Genomic DNA, 15454 nt, shown 5'->3' on the forward strand with positions numbered 1-15454 from the left:
AAGGGCCAATAGATCCACCTTCCCCCTTGTGTGGTAAGTGTGACAAACTCAGAATACTTAACAACAGTGGTCAGGTACCATGATGGTCAGAGGTGCTGAATTTGGAAGTATCACCTTGGTAAAGCCTGATGAAAATTATAAAAAACAAAAAACAAAAAAGTTTTTAATCCCTTGAGGTGTTTTTTCCTTTTTTTTTAAAAAAAAAAGCCAAATGAGCAAAATGGGAGATGGGACTTAGAAAAAAATCTGGTGTAAAGAATTACGTGACTGACCTGCTGTTTCGGATCTGAACAAACCCTGGTCTTCATCTCCAAACAGCAGCATTATGTCCATTACTAGCCACTTTTTTAACACCTATCACAACTTGTCCAACTGAAAGTAATTTCTTCAGACTTCTTTGAAAATGAATATTAGCTGGTATCCTCTTTTTTTAGCTCTCTTGTACCTCAGCTGCCAAATTTGTCTCAAAGGTCAACAGCTGGTCTGACCCCAGGGCCTTGGTCTGAATCGAACCTGGGTGAGCAAGGTGAACCTGTGATGCCTTTCATGGTTGTAAATTTGTAGTCAGAACACTTACTGATAGCAAAGCTGACAATCACGCCACCAGCATTGTCTATAAGCGTAGCTGTGTTCAGACTACTTGAAGGTCACATTTGTGCAGAATGTTCTAATTTCATAATATTAGGCAGTGCCAGACATGATACTCAACCTCATCTCACAGCGAACCTTGTATATCCGTCATGGACGTCCATTAAAGTGGTCCAGTGTAAGCCATCTCTGGGTCTCCAGCCTGTTTCTTTTGTCTGACCAATTCCTTCATCTACTAAATTCCTCCACGTTCTCTTGTTGTTGTTGTTTATTTTTTTGCTATTCTTCTTCTACTCTGTTTACTACAGTCATGAATAACATTGCCTGCACCGCCATCCTCTGGTGGTGTGTTGGGTAGCCTGTTTCATTTGCTCTGAACATGATGGAAACACACCTGTGTGAGTGCTTTTTTTTGGGCAACATTTCCACAGTTGACCTAAAATTGGTTTGACAATTACATGGAAATTAAATAATTAAATTTGTTAATATCTCAATACAAAAGCGACACCCACCCCAGAGACATCAGAAACAGTTTTGGATGCTTTAGACGGAGATGGAAAAAATATTAGATGTCAAATCCCCTCATCCTCCAGAGAGAGAGAAAGAGAGGGGGGGTGGAAAGGAAAGGGTTACACTTTCTATTTTTAATTTCTATTTGGTTTCTTTTCTCTACTGTTGTTTCTCTTAAGGCATTTTTGTTCTGTCCCGATGAAGCCCTTTGAAATAGAAGGTAAAAAGAAAACGAGAGAGAGAGAGGTGTGTTTGTGGGTGTGGGGTGGGGTAAGGGGGGCGGGGGGGGCGGTAAGAGAGAGAAAGGGGAGGAGACAGAGAGATTGTGGGTGAGTATGACATTATTCCGGAGTCTGATCACACACGGAGCTCTGTGAGCGGAGAGAGCGGACAAGCTCAGTGGCTTCCTTAACGCGCGCGCGCGCACACACACACACACACACACACACACATACATACACACTCGAACTTTCTGCCAAAATAAAATAAAGTAAAAGACGTAAGTATTTGCTTTTTAAATCGTTTATGGTTAACTATGAAATGAACACAAAAAACATGTTGAGTTGGTTATTGTTTATGACACACACCGGAAAATGTAGTTGAGCACAGAGAAAGAGGCGAGGTCTCTCCGAGAAATAAAGTATTATTTTTGCCCTCCTCTCAGCTCACACTTAAAAGTTTGTCGTTTTTTTTTCCCTTCCCGTTTCAAGACTTTTCATGTGGGGAAAAACATTGCAAAGTGGCTCCTGAGGACATTAATGATGAAAAGTGTCATTAGCCTTTGAATTTGCGCGTAAATTGGCGCTATTTGACAAAAAGTGCAGAAAGAACTGTTACTCCGCACAGTACATCCAGTGGAGATGCCCCCCCCCCACTCTGAACAAACATCTCTCTCTCTCTCTCTCTCTCTCTCTCTCTCACTCTCTCTCTCTCTCTCTCTCGCTCTCTCGAGCGCAGAGGGCAACACACACACACACACACACACACGCGCGCGCGCGTACACACACCAATGCACTCCGCCGACATACCGACACACACTTCTGTGCGGCCGCCGCTGCAGCTGTATCACACTATCACACCGATGTCATTGCCAAGCTCGTTCTGCTGAGAGCCGCACGCTCACTGACTGGCCATCTGACCGACGCGTCTCCTCTGGGTCCTCTGCTCCCATACCCACCCACCAACCGACCGACCAGGAACACCGCAGGAGGAGGAGGAGAACGTACGTGGACGGGATGCCTTTCTCGGATGGAGAACCGGCAACGATGCCCGTGTGAGAGGGGAGAGTCCGGAGCTGCTACACTGGCACATAAAACTGGTGGTTGTCTTTAATCTGAGAAATAATCTCCGTTTAGATCCACTGATCCCACTAACCCGGAGAAAAGGAGACCGCGCGCACCGGACACACTGGGACCATGAACTGGAGCCGCACGGGGCTCATCTCTGAAGGATAGAGTCGCCGAGAAATAAAGGAAGAACAAATAATAAAGGAATAGGTTTATGATCACATCCACTGAGATTTACTCTCACTAATCCCGTTAATCTATTGATCCAGTGATTGTTTGTTTTGTACACCGGCCACGCCAGGACAATGATCCGGATTTGCCTGAAAGTTACATCCGAAGGTTAAAGAAGGGGAAAAAAGAAGAAGAAAATCAACAAAAAGAAGCTATTTGAATCAATCATTCTATTGATCCCTGTAATCGGTGACTGCTCGGTGTTGAGAACCGTAGGAGGTTGAGAAGCGCGAGCGCATCATCGGAGACGACCGGGACCATGATCAGGATCTTCCCAGATTTCAGCGTCCAGGTGACGGCTTCGGCGGCCGGAGGAGCCGGTGGTGGAGGAGGCGGTGGAGGCGGTGGGATGGTGACCGGACCCCCCGTGGGTCGGGTGCCGGTACCGGTCCCAGGAGCCACCAATGGGACCCCGCAGAGTGTGCAGGGAATTACTGCCTACCAGCAAAGGTATGTGGGGAGACGAGCGACCTGTAGCATGATGAGGGGGAACTTGAAAAAGTATTATTTTTATTTTTATATTTTAAAAAATGTACAGTTGAGGACAATAAAATTAAAACGAATAAAATTGAGTTTGTTTCCTACAATGAAATCTGGCTCTGATAACATAACACGCCTAAAATGGAAGATTACCACACTCTGGTCTTCATGGGACATTTATGTTCTGCGACAGTTGGGCATCTCTAACTCAGTGGGCACTTTTTATTTATTCTTTTTAATAGGTCTTTCTTAGATATTAGAATTTACAGCTCCATCATCCTTGCCCAGTGTAAATGGACAGATAGGTTTTACGAATAATGTTCCAAAAGTATTGCCTTTTATCTATAGGTTGTCTTCATGCTTACATGGAAAAGGCGTCTTTCCTTTTGTGCCAGTCAATTCAGTCTGCATGTTCGGGATTATGTAGCAAGTTAAGGGATTTTATTTTGAAGAGGTGGAGAAATGGCATGTTCAGCAAATGCAACACAAGAGTCAGGTTGTGGTGATTTAATGAAAATAAAGTCCAACTATTCGAGCAGAAAAAAGAGCAGTGAATTCAGAGGAAAAAGTACACTGAAGTTTTGCTAATTCAGTGGAAATGGAGGAGGTGTTTTTTGAGTGTTCTCCAGCAGGTCACGAAGCCGCCACCGCCGCTCCTCGAATCCAACCTGGTGATTCTCTCCATCCGTTCTGTTAGTTCCTTATTTCCTCTCCACTCTGGATCTAAGTGATAGCCTCACTTCTGCTGCTCAGTAGGGTTGTTTTTTCTAATCATCTGGAGCTGTTGGGGGGCTTAAACAACCCTCACCCACACCCACACCCACACCTTATTACCAGAAAAACTCTCCGTATTATGAAGTGTAGCTGTGTGAATTCTAAAAGCTACGGGGACATAAATCACAGCTGGGGCCTCTCCAAGTGCACTGAGAGCGACTCTAAACAGAAGAAGGGCCGTATTGTTATTTAAAGCAGGGCTTCTGGGCACACACAGACCCCCGGACCCCAATACAGAAGGAGTCAGGGTGGTGCACTGTATGTTTGTACCCAAATGGGGAAGGTTGACATGTTCTCAGATCATTTCCTGTGACACCAAACCTCTCAGAATGTCGTCATCTATATGTCCTCGAGGGCCCTCGGTGACCGAAACTATTTTGAAGGTGAAATGAGAAACAGGAGATTTTAAAAAATATTCTTCCCTTATGTGTCTTCAGATTTCACCTCATTGTCTAGCTGCCCCTCTCATTCTCTCTCTAAGGTTTTCCCGACAAACAGCTGGGAGCTAATATGTTTATACATTACGCTCCATTATCCACGTCGCCTCTGTTTGACTGCTCTCAGTAAGCAGAGCTGAGATGGAGAGACTAGGAAGAAACCTCAGTCGCAGTGAGCACAAGGCGAGGTTGAGAGGCAGTTGAGCTGGTGCTTCGATGAAACCTCAAATATCTTTACATTCACACTATTTCACCAACTGAAAACTCTAAAGAGGTGCTAATAAAGGGTTCTGTGGGGGTCAAATCTGTGACCTCGTAGTTCTAGGACTATCATGTGATGCCACTGGTTGGGATCTGAGCATTCATTTGGTAATCAAGCAGGGATGCTGCAAAAAACGTTGAATTTTCTGCTGGCAAGCACATTACAAGGCACCTGCTGACGCCTTTCCCAAACAGAAAACCAGTCGTGCGTTCACGAGTGTGTGCGGAGGTTCACGAGTGTGTGCGGAGGTCCACGGCGACTGGAGGCTGGAGGTCACGCTTCCCCTCTCCGCTCTTTATTTTCCTGCCACAGCACCGCCTGTTTGTGTGGAGAATACCCAGCATGCCTTTGACCTTGACAGGTCATTGGTATAGAGAGGGAGGCTTTTCAGTTTCCACGGCTGCAGCCTGGAGGTTAATCACACGCCACAGCGATTAGGTTACTATGAATTATACATTGAAAAAAGGAGGAATTTAAATTGATGTTGGTAGCAGAGGGAAAGAAGCAGCAGCTGGTGGTTTCTGTTGACATACACACTGAAACCTGGAGGAGTGTTAGTGGCCTAAATTCTTTAATTATTAGATGTTTTTGTAGATGATTCTGTTTAAATTAAAATGTTCATATTTGTATGCAGATGCCAGTAGGCTCTTAGAAAATGCAAAAAAAAATAAGGAAGACAGAAAGTTGTAAAGAAAGGTGAGATATTAACCAAGATGTGCTAATAATAACAGAGGGAGGTAGATAAGTGTGTGTGTGTGTGTGTGTGTGTGTGTGTGCGCGCGCGTGGAGGTGCATTGATGTGATTTACAGGGCAACCTCCCAAATAAATTACCTATCACGTCCCTACGCACATGCTGGATGCTGGTTTTTGTGATGCTTTAAAATTGGATAACAACCCCGCGGTGCAACCTGTAAAAGGAGGAAAGGCAGAATTAAATAAACACACACACACACACACACACTCACTCACTCACACACACACACACACACACACACACACACACACACACACACACACAAACTGAGTCCAACTGCAACTGAGCGGCGTTGTTGCGCCGGGGCTGCTGGAGAAAATACCGGAGATCCGTGGTGTCCCTTGTTCCCTGTCAGCAGCCAGAGAAGCGGGGAAAGGCTTCGGGTAAACCACACAGACTTTAACCGGCGAGCGACGCTCCGCCGCGGGGATTTTACCGGGGATGTAGGCGCAGCAGCGGCAGCGGCGGTGAGAACGTAATGGCTTGATGCGCCTCATATTTGGCTTTTTTTTTTTTCTCCGGAGCGCATGCAGGAAATCCCCCCGTGGTGCCAAAATCGAAGCAGAGAAACAGAGAGGGAGAGGGGGAGAGACAGCGGGATCCGAGAGACACCCACCCCAGGTTCCCCCTTACTCCGCTCGGCATGCCTGCGCTGCTGCAGCCCGGTCCCTGCCTTCGTCTCCACCGACCGTTGTTTCCACGGTTCTGAGCGGCGGCGTACAGACAAGCAAGACGCACGACGGCGCGCACGCGCCCACTCACACACGTACACACACACACACTCACGGACATGGCTTTGTCTTAACACACCGACCATGACGCATTGCTGTCAGGGCGCAGCGCACCGCCGCGCCTCCGCGTCCAAATAAATCTAAGGAGGCAGAGAAGAGAGAAGCGAGCAGAAAGTAAGAATTCCAATAATTGTTGCAGGAAGATGGCGCCCACCAAGCCGAGCATCCAGCAGGACCCGACGCGGAGAGAACGGTAACGGGGCTTGGATTTTTGTTCCTACTCCTTCACTGCATGTTGACAGAAGCGGCGTGCGAGCGGAGCGGCGGACTTGTTCCGCGTCGCTTTGCGTTTTCTCCTGAAGCCCGGAGGTGTCAGGAGGAACGCTGGTGCCCTTTCCAGAGGAGAGTGGAGGTGTGCTTGGCCGCGTGCGTGCGCGCGTGTGCGTGTATGTGTATGTGTGTTCATGAGTGAGAGAGGCTTGTGAAGGGTAACAGGTCGGCTGGCTGACTGTTCCGGGAAATAGAGGACTGTCTTTGCTTTGCCTGCTGTCGTCTCGCCTGTCCAACACCTTTGTGTGTTCATGTGTGAACTCGTGCACGTGCGCGCGCGTGTCAGGGTGCCATGCAGTGTGTTGACGCTCCGAGCAAGCGAGGTGTGTGAGCGTCGAGGAAAACATGTGGATCCATCGATGACAAACCTGCGCGCGAGCGCGCGCGCGTGTGTGCTGTGTACACAACTAGCGTGAGTATGCGTGTCAGAGGAATGGACAGGAAGTTTTATTGTGTAGGGATGCGCGTGGATTTACTTGTGTAGTGCTGCACCTGACCCCAGGAGGTTCAGCAGCGTTGGATTTTTAGTGTTAATGTGCAAAAGATGTTGGCTGCTCAACTGGTGAATCAATGTGCTCATTCTTTTCTATTCTTTTCTGCTCTATTGTAGCACATATATTGATTGTCTTTACATTTTTTTCACCTGTTGATTTGAATTGATTTAGCGTTTGGCCTGTAATTACCTCCACCCAGGAGCTTGTGTGTTTGTTAGTGCAGGTAAGCAAGTAGCCTCTTTATTCCGGGGGGAAAGTATGGTTTCCCAGCAGACGAAGTAAAATATGAAAATACAATAAAATACAACAATGCAAACATATGTGAAGGAATGTCTCATCATTTTAAGTCTGTGACATTGTGACCATTCAGGAGCCATTGTGTCGGTGCCCGTTGGGCAATTATCTGGATAGTTGTTGGGACAAACCAACGTGGTGGGATGAAACGGGTGAGGAACTCATCCGTTTCACATCCATTTCCAAAATGTGACACTTAATTCTGCAGGATAGTTTCCCAACATCATTACACCTTGCTTGTATACTCAGAGCCAACTGAGTCTGGTGCATTTCCGCCTTGGTTTGTGATTTATTTTTAAGCATTTCAGTTTTCTGCAACACATGAGCTTCTTGTAAACTCAACAGTGCCAGTGTTCAGCGTGAGGTGTTCTGCCACTCCACCTGTTCCTCTCACTCAGACATAGATTTGACGCTGTTACTACCTCCCCTGCCAGGTCAGTGGTGGGATGATCTCCCATTATCTTCCAGTGCTGGTGAACCTTAAACAGCAATGTAATATTTATTCAGGCATTGAAAAAAAAGTGTAAATGTGTTTTTTGAGACATATCTGGACCACAATATTCCCCAATGTGAAATAAGAAAAACTGACATAGATTACTGTTGGTGTGCCAATCTAATTCTGGCCAAAATCAATGGATCCTATATTGATAAGTTAAATATGTACAGAAAAAAGATTTCATCCAATCTATTCTCATTTTTTGATGAACATAAATTTACATGTGAAATGCCAGATACTGCTGTTTTTTGCACTTTTCTTCTTGTGCTGAAGAAGAAAAAAGTTCCCTCAACATAATCATAACTTCTATGTAGTTGCGGCTGCTGAGTGGTTTTGGTCTCTACATGGTATTTATTTCCTGCATGTGTCTACTATTGTAACATTTGACAGGTATGAACCTTAACTTTAGCTTTAGTAGATTTACTAGTTTGTGTTGTATACAGTACTCTAAGTGTGACGTTCCTGCTGTACTGAAATTTTATAAATGAGCTCTGTAGGTTTTTTTTTTAATCTGTTTTTGGTCAATGCCTCAGTTCCACTATTATCCTAGTCTACTCTGTTCCAGTGTAATGATGTTGTGCTGCAAAAATGGTTTATCTAAGGGATACATAGCGAATCGAGTCAATCTTTAAGTTTTTTACTGATTAGATTCTGTCAGTGGTTGATGAAAAAAAGAGGAGCTTTCTGTTGCAGCGTTTTCAGTTTTGAGGAGTTTGAAGCTGTCGTGTTGCTTTGACTGTTTATTTTTGACGGACGTGACATGGACTGATAATGCAGTTAGGTCGATGCAAGGTGACGACCGGCTTCCTTGTTGTAACCTCGACACTAACATCTGCCATGATGAAGACGAGGATGCAGTCTGCCTCAATGAGGTTGCTGGCCCCCCTGCTCGACCAGCTCGCCCGTTTTAATCCTTCCACTTTAACAACGTCACCTGTGCTGGTGAAATCACAGCTGACAGGGATGTAAAAAAGCTCAGTGTGGAGAAATATCATTTATCTTTGATATGCATGTTTGTTTTTATTCAGCAGACCTGTTATTATTTGGTACGAGTTTCAGTTCGTATGCCAGTTCGTCTTGACACCACCTGAATGTGATGCTGTTGAATTTCAGACTGATCCTCTGACTTCCCTGATCAGTTACACTTTTTAATTTCCCACATGGTTCCCTTGAAATCAGCCCAAAACATTAGAACAGAGCTGTTGGAATCCTTTAATTTACTCTCTCCCCAAATAACAACCATATTTCTGCCCAGAAGAATGTATTATAAGACACTGAAGGCTTTACTACTTTGCCTTTGCTTGCAGCTTCTCTCCCAACGTGAAACTCTTAAAACCATATTAATACAGGAACTCAGCGGATATTTGACTGGAGCTTTTAAAAAAAAAGTGTCTGACGTATAATGGATCATATAGATCCTGATTAAAAAAAAAAAATCATTATGGTTCTCCCCAAATACAGTTTGTAATGGGCACAATAAACTTTGTTTTCTCAGTGTATGTCCACAGAAGGATGTGATGTGACGCCATCATTGTTGTCAGTCATGAACAAATGTATCTGAAGCTGTCGAGCATTTTTTGATCATTTACGTTGGTTCCCTTCAAACTATAGCCTTGAAACTGGGCACACCCATGTTTGATAAGTGGGAATTTGCAAATTGCTTATATTTTTCTAGCTCCACCCCCTAATGCTACTTAACCATAACATTTTCTTGATAATTTTTCTTAATCTTGAGCTGCTGTTTTTGAGTAGGGAAAAATTATTTTCCTTTATGTAATGTTAGTCGGAGCTAACTGAGCTAACTCTTAACAGGGCTAATAAATTATGTGGTATCAGATGGCTGTGTAGACATCAACGCAGAAAACGAGAGAATGTCATTACAGGAACAGATAACTTAATCTATTTTATTTTTCAGTTTTAACATCCATAGTGAAAACAAGATCATGAAAATAATTATGTTTGTGTTATCTAGTATCATAAATTCAGCCCCTCTTTAAAAGATGTCTTTGTACCTGCACTATAAAGCATATTTAATTTGCAAAATTTATGATTAATCTAATTTATTTACATGTTTTTACATTTTTTCCCATATTTTCAGATGTAAATCCAGTTAAAATTTCACTGAGTGCATGATGCTTTCATAAAACAAAATTCAGTGCATAATCCTGTTAAATAATCACCGTCAGTATTGATCAAAATAATTGTGACTATCATTTTTACTATAATCAAGCAGTGCCTAACATCTTTATTCAGATAAATTGCATCTCCTGTCATGAAACTGTATTGCATTCTAATCCATTTTTTAATCTTTGTATCAAGACTCCACATTGATCCAGAGTGAATGACGACAGAATGATGAGATTATTCGAGCTGATTTATGTAGATGAGGATAAACCAGACTGCGACTGGAGTCAGAGACATCAGGTCAGAACAGAGCAGCAGATTAACAGCCGGCTATTAGCATATGTGTGCTGTTAAATAGCAGAGAACAGGCGGAGGGTCAAAGGTCAAACATATAGAGCTGAAATCACACTTGTCCAGTTTTCATTTCCATTTAAGGAGGTTTTATCCTCCTAGTGGTTCTGAGTCGACGAGGCAGGAAGCTGCGACCTGAGGCAGGACTAGACTGGATTCCTTATTATCTGATATTACCTCAGGGTTTCCTCTCACCCACTGAGGGGTAACTCCTGGGTGATTTTACACTTCATAAAGGCAATGGAGGGCAGTTTCTGTCTCTCTGGCTGATTCCTAAATGACACAAAGTTCAGGGGCTCATATCAGAGGAAGTCTAGTTCTGGTTGATTGTTCTGAGGGAAGACTCCAGAGCAGCTGACATGTTTATATAGAGACAAAATTACAGCCCAGCATGGCTGCTGTTGAACAGCCACATTCCAAACGAATGGCCCCTGAGCCTTGACAGTAAGAAAACCAATGCTTTTTTCTGGTTTGTTGACATCGTTTTTTGGGGCACTTTGAAGATGAAAGACAGAGACATGTGTTTGTCACAGGATTTTTCTAGCAGAAATATTATCAGTTTTATCAGCTTACCATCTCACCGCCTGCTGGTGTCTGTTGTGTGGCCAGTTGAGCATTTGTGAAATAAGGAAAAAAATGATATTGGATGTTGTCCCGTTGAGCTGACCATTTGCACTGATCCTCTTCAACGCATCGTCCCTCACTCCTAAAGAATAATACTTACAAGTCACACTACTGGTGGAGGTCTTTTGTTGGTTTATGAAGCAATATTGCACAAGAGAGTGTGCTTTGTGATCATTGTAGTCATGACAGTTATTTGGTGTGGAACAGCTGTATTTCTGAAGCATATTGTCAATTAAAGTGATGAGTTCACCATTTGATGAAAGTGGTTTTTTTTATTCTAAAGAGCAAAACATTGCAACAAAAAGTGTTAAATGCCAGAAATATAAATTAAGCTTATATAGTATCATCTACACTAAATGTAGTAAGGAGATATTCTGGGCTGGACATGACTTTTGTAGGTAACAGATTGAGGATCATTCCTGACAAAACAGATCAAATATTGAGTTACGGTGAGCAAAGGAGTAATCGGTTACTCAGACCCATCCTTAATTGTCATTATTATTCCTATTAACATAATTTGATGCAGTAAATTCATTGTCTTTCATTATACACCATGCCCAACTGCTCTCATGCTGATGTAGCTCTGATATGGCTTCTCATGAACTCTATGATAAGGGTAGATGATCTTTTTTTTATAGTTGAAATCTTACAGTGGAGAGGAATTTTGTTTTTCATTGAATTCACTCCAAATCCCTCCAAAATGGTGGACTGTTCTCATAGATTCCTATAGTTCCATATTAGAGAATCATGAGGGGATGAGAACAGTTTTCCTGTGTCATACTTGTTGTACAGGAGTAATTGTAAACAGTTTGAAGACAACTGTGGGGTCAATTTGTCCATGAATACACCAAGGAAGAATCTTCACCATCATATGATGATGCCCCAACTTTGATAGAAAAAGAAGGCGATTAAATGTTTTATTGTGATGGATTATCTCTCAGCAGCAGGTTTCTACGCAGAGAAATGAACAGAAACCAATGACTGCCCGCAAGGAAGGAAATCAATCTACAAACGGATGGTTTGTTTAGGCAATAAAGTGTACACATTTGTCGGTAATTCATCTATTAATTTCTCTGGTCATCCATCCATCTTCTCTTCCCTCAAACCTTCCATTCATCCACCATTTACTCCCTGCCTACATCCATCCCTCCATCCATCTCCCCATCTGCTCCCCTCCCCCTCCGTCCAGTGCGTGTGTGTGTGTGTTTTTGCTAAAGGCTGTCAGGCGGCTGACAGCGTTTTGGCTGAGCCGCTGTTTGTGGATCTATTTCTGGGGGCATTTCAGCGCCGATAGGCATCTGGAGGAGACCAAATTAATTTCCAGGTAGAGAGAGAGAGGAAGTGGGGGAGGACAGACTTCATAGCCGACTGCACAAGTGCTCCCACTATCAGTACACTACAGTGGCTCTAGAGAGGAAGATGATGGAGAGATGATGGAGAGGAGGACTGGCCAAGAAAGGAATGGTGAGGGAGAGAAAAAGGAGACTGATGGGGGCTTGAAAAATATATAGACACAAGAGGAGATGTAAAACGGTAAAGATTTTGGGCGGTGTTCTACAAAGGAAAGAGCCATAAAATTGAATATTTTGAAGGAAGGAGAAAGACAGAGAAAACAAATATTGATTTGATATGATCCCTTGAGTAGTATGCATCAAAATGATCATCCACATGACATTGCGAAGTAAGTTTTAGCATCATGCTAAAATTGAATTAATTACATGTTTTGTCCATCCACCCATCCATCCATCCATCCATGCATCCATTTTCTTCCACTTATCCTGTTAAGGGTTGCAGGGGGTGCTGGAGCCTATCCTAGCAGCTTTCAAGCGAGAGGCGGGGTTCATCCTGGATGGGTCGCCAGGCCATCACAGGGCCAACATATATAGACAGACAACCACTCACTCTCAGCCACGCCTACAGTCAGTGTAGAGTTTCCAATCAGCCCAGTCCTCTCTTGATGTCTTTGGATTGTGGGAGGAAGCCAGAGTACCAGAGAGAACCCACACAGGCACAGGGAGAACATGGAGACTCCACACAGAAAGATCCTGTGCCCGAGCTTGGACTCAAACCCAGAACCTTCTTGCTGTGAGGCAACAGTGCTAACTACTGCACCACCGTTCTGCCCTACTTGTTTTGTAGGGAATTTATTTAAATAAATAAGTTATATCAATTTTGATCATGACAAGCTTTTAGAATATTTGAATTTGAATAAAAAAATTTTCACAGAGGGAGAAGATACATACCAAGACTGTTTGATGGTTGAGATGGCAGTCAAGTCACTGTTGTAATAGAGGGAACTCCAATGATGAAATCGTGACAAAAGCTGTTTGGAACAAGATGGTTACTGTGGCCCATTGTCGAAATACTGAAAATGTTGTTTACTGACATGAAAAAGCTCCACACTCTTTCCATGCAAGTCAGAAAAAGTTTACATTATTTGCCATTAATCTATATTTAAATGTATTCAAGTGTATTCCAGGTTATTCCAACCTGGTTCAAATTTAAAATTGTAAGAGTGACAGCTCCAGTGAATTAGCACGTTTTATTAAAACTATGACCACAATCATCCCCTCATCCTTCAAGCGTGCTAAATGAGGATTGTCTATCACAATTTTTTTTTAACCAAACCACAAAATTTATTATGACATTACTAATAATTTTGCAAAAATGTAATCATAGTGTTGTCACATGTGAACATGTTATTCAGCATTTATTTGGAAGGCACAAACAAATGTCCCCCTTCAGATTCAGATGTCAGGTCTTGACAACACAATTCTTTTTTTTTTTTTTTTTGAATTTGGAGGATGCCACTAAAGTTTTTGTTTTCACTTGAAATGTCTGTGGGGTGGAACTACAGTTTGTTGATTTGTTAGTGAGTGGTTGCCAAGGGTTTCTAGGGTATTATTAAGTGGTCGCTGAGGTGACAGAACATCACACAGATTTGGTGATGATGAAACAGCAGTTTGGTCCGCCAGAGACATCATTGGGGGAAATCATCAATCTGACACTGGGACCTCATGTCCTCCAAAAGTCGAACAAAATATTTTTGACTTACTTTTGCAAATTATTCTCATCTTGAATAAAATATATTTGATAATATAATTTTCTAAAGTCTACTGTTAGAATTGATCAAAATCGTAGTAACATTAGTGAAATGTCCTGGTTGAAAGTTCAATTGTCAGCTTTTGTAAGTTGGATGGATGATGGATACCATGAGGAAGATAGAGAAAACAAGCTAAAACAATGGAAGAGGAGGGGCAGCAACTGTTGCAAATCCAGAGAAAAAGTTCGAAGGGAGGAAGTAATTGAAAATAAATAGAGAGACCAAAAACTCAGACCTGAAGGGAAAGCCTCTGTAAATGGCTGAAAACGGGAGATGAGCGGTGAGAGAGAAAGAGGGGAATGCATGGTGGACTCAACTCAATGAGCAGCAGACAACTGATGGGATGAATCAAATGTACCTGCAAGCTGGTAGAGCATCTTGGTGCCTGCAGGAGTGCTTGGTTAGCTTCCCAAGAGGAGGCAGGCTGTGGAACACCTACCTGATTGCCCAAAGCTGGGAGATATGATGTTTGTTCTATTGGTTTTCATTCTGAATAACACATAAACACAGACAACAAGATTCTACAATGCAGTCAGGATAATTGCAAGTGTATTTTATTCAGCGTTTCAAGGCAAAAGTAAAGGAATAGTGACTGTCTGGCACATCATCAGTCTGGTCGAATGGCTTGTTTGTGTGTGTGTGTGTGTGTGTGTGTGTGTGTGTGTGTGTGTGTGTGTGTGTGTGTGTCTCTCTCTCTCTCTCTCTCTCTCTCTCTCTCTGGGGATGGTGGATCAAACCACTATGAGGCATAGAAGGGGGTGTGCAAAATCATTTGGAACTTAAAAACACATTGTTTTGCATCTGGAAATGATTGCTGCAAAACAACTTCCCGCAAAAACAAAATAAGCACAGTTTCATTTTTGAGTCTGCAGTTTTTGATAATTTGAGAATTGATACTGACAGCTAAGAGGTTCCAAACAGGGTATGTGAACTTCTCAACAGCGTTTGTCCTGTGACCTAGCATTTTATCTGTCTGTGAGGCTTAAATTCCCTTGAGTTGTCACATTATTTTGTATAGTGTAGATGAATTTAGTAACAAGTAAGTAATATATAAAAACAGAAGTCTACGACTGTGTTTAACGCTGCAGTACATATTTTAGTAATTTCTAGTGCTTGGAAATGTATGCTGGGCTGCACTTTTGCTTTGTCTCATTATTTTCTTGCTACATCAGGCATCCCCAAATGCATTTTAAGAATTCATACTTTCCATGTCATTTTTTAAAAATGTGCATTTTTCATAGTTTATCCATTTTTCTATATTAAACAATTTTGAAAACTAAATCCTGGACATTTTCTGGACGTCTCTTTCCCGTGTCTTAAAAAAAAAAGTTGAATTTCCCGAGGATACAGGTGATTTCATCAGGTAATATTTACCATTATTAATTGATTGATGTTTAATGCTACAGAATTTGTAACAAACAAAATAAAACTTTTGCCAGATTTTTAAAATGAATTAAGAGTTTTTGAGGGTCAAAGTCCTTGTGTTAAAATGCTTGTGAAAAGCATAATATCTCTATTGAAAGTCTCGATTGAGCAACATCACTTTTTACAGGGGCCCAGAACATGAACAAGTTTGAGAGCCCC

General features: G+C 42.6%; 1 protein-coding gene across 2 annotated transcripts in view; it reads left to right on the plus strand.

Annotated features, from left to right (window-relative positions):
* Window positions 1-2874: 2874 nt before the first annotated feature.
* The window catches only part of npas3 (neuronal PAS domain protein 3), a 352407-nt gene continuing 339827 nt past the window's right edge, over window positions 2875-15454 (plus strand). For both annotated transcript variants that reach the window (XM_086181913.1, XM_086181914.1), the window contains exon 1: window positions 2875-3065. In XM_086181913.1, coding sequence (XP_086038039.1) covers window positions 2875-3065 — 191 coding nt within the window. The remainder of the gene's footprint in view (window positions 3066-15454) is intronic.

This window comes from Aulostomus chinensis, chromosome 17 (assembly GCF_037954235.1).
Source record: "Aulostomus chinensis isolate RoL2024-O1b breed Wild chromosome 17, RoL_Achi_v1.0, whole genome shotgun sequence".
NCBI lineage: Eukaryota > Metazoa > Chordata > Actinopteri > Syngnathiformes > Aulostomidae > Aulostomus > Aulostomus chinensis.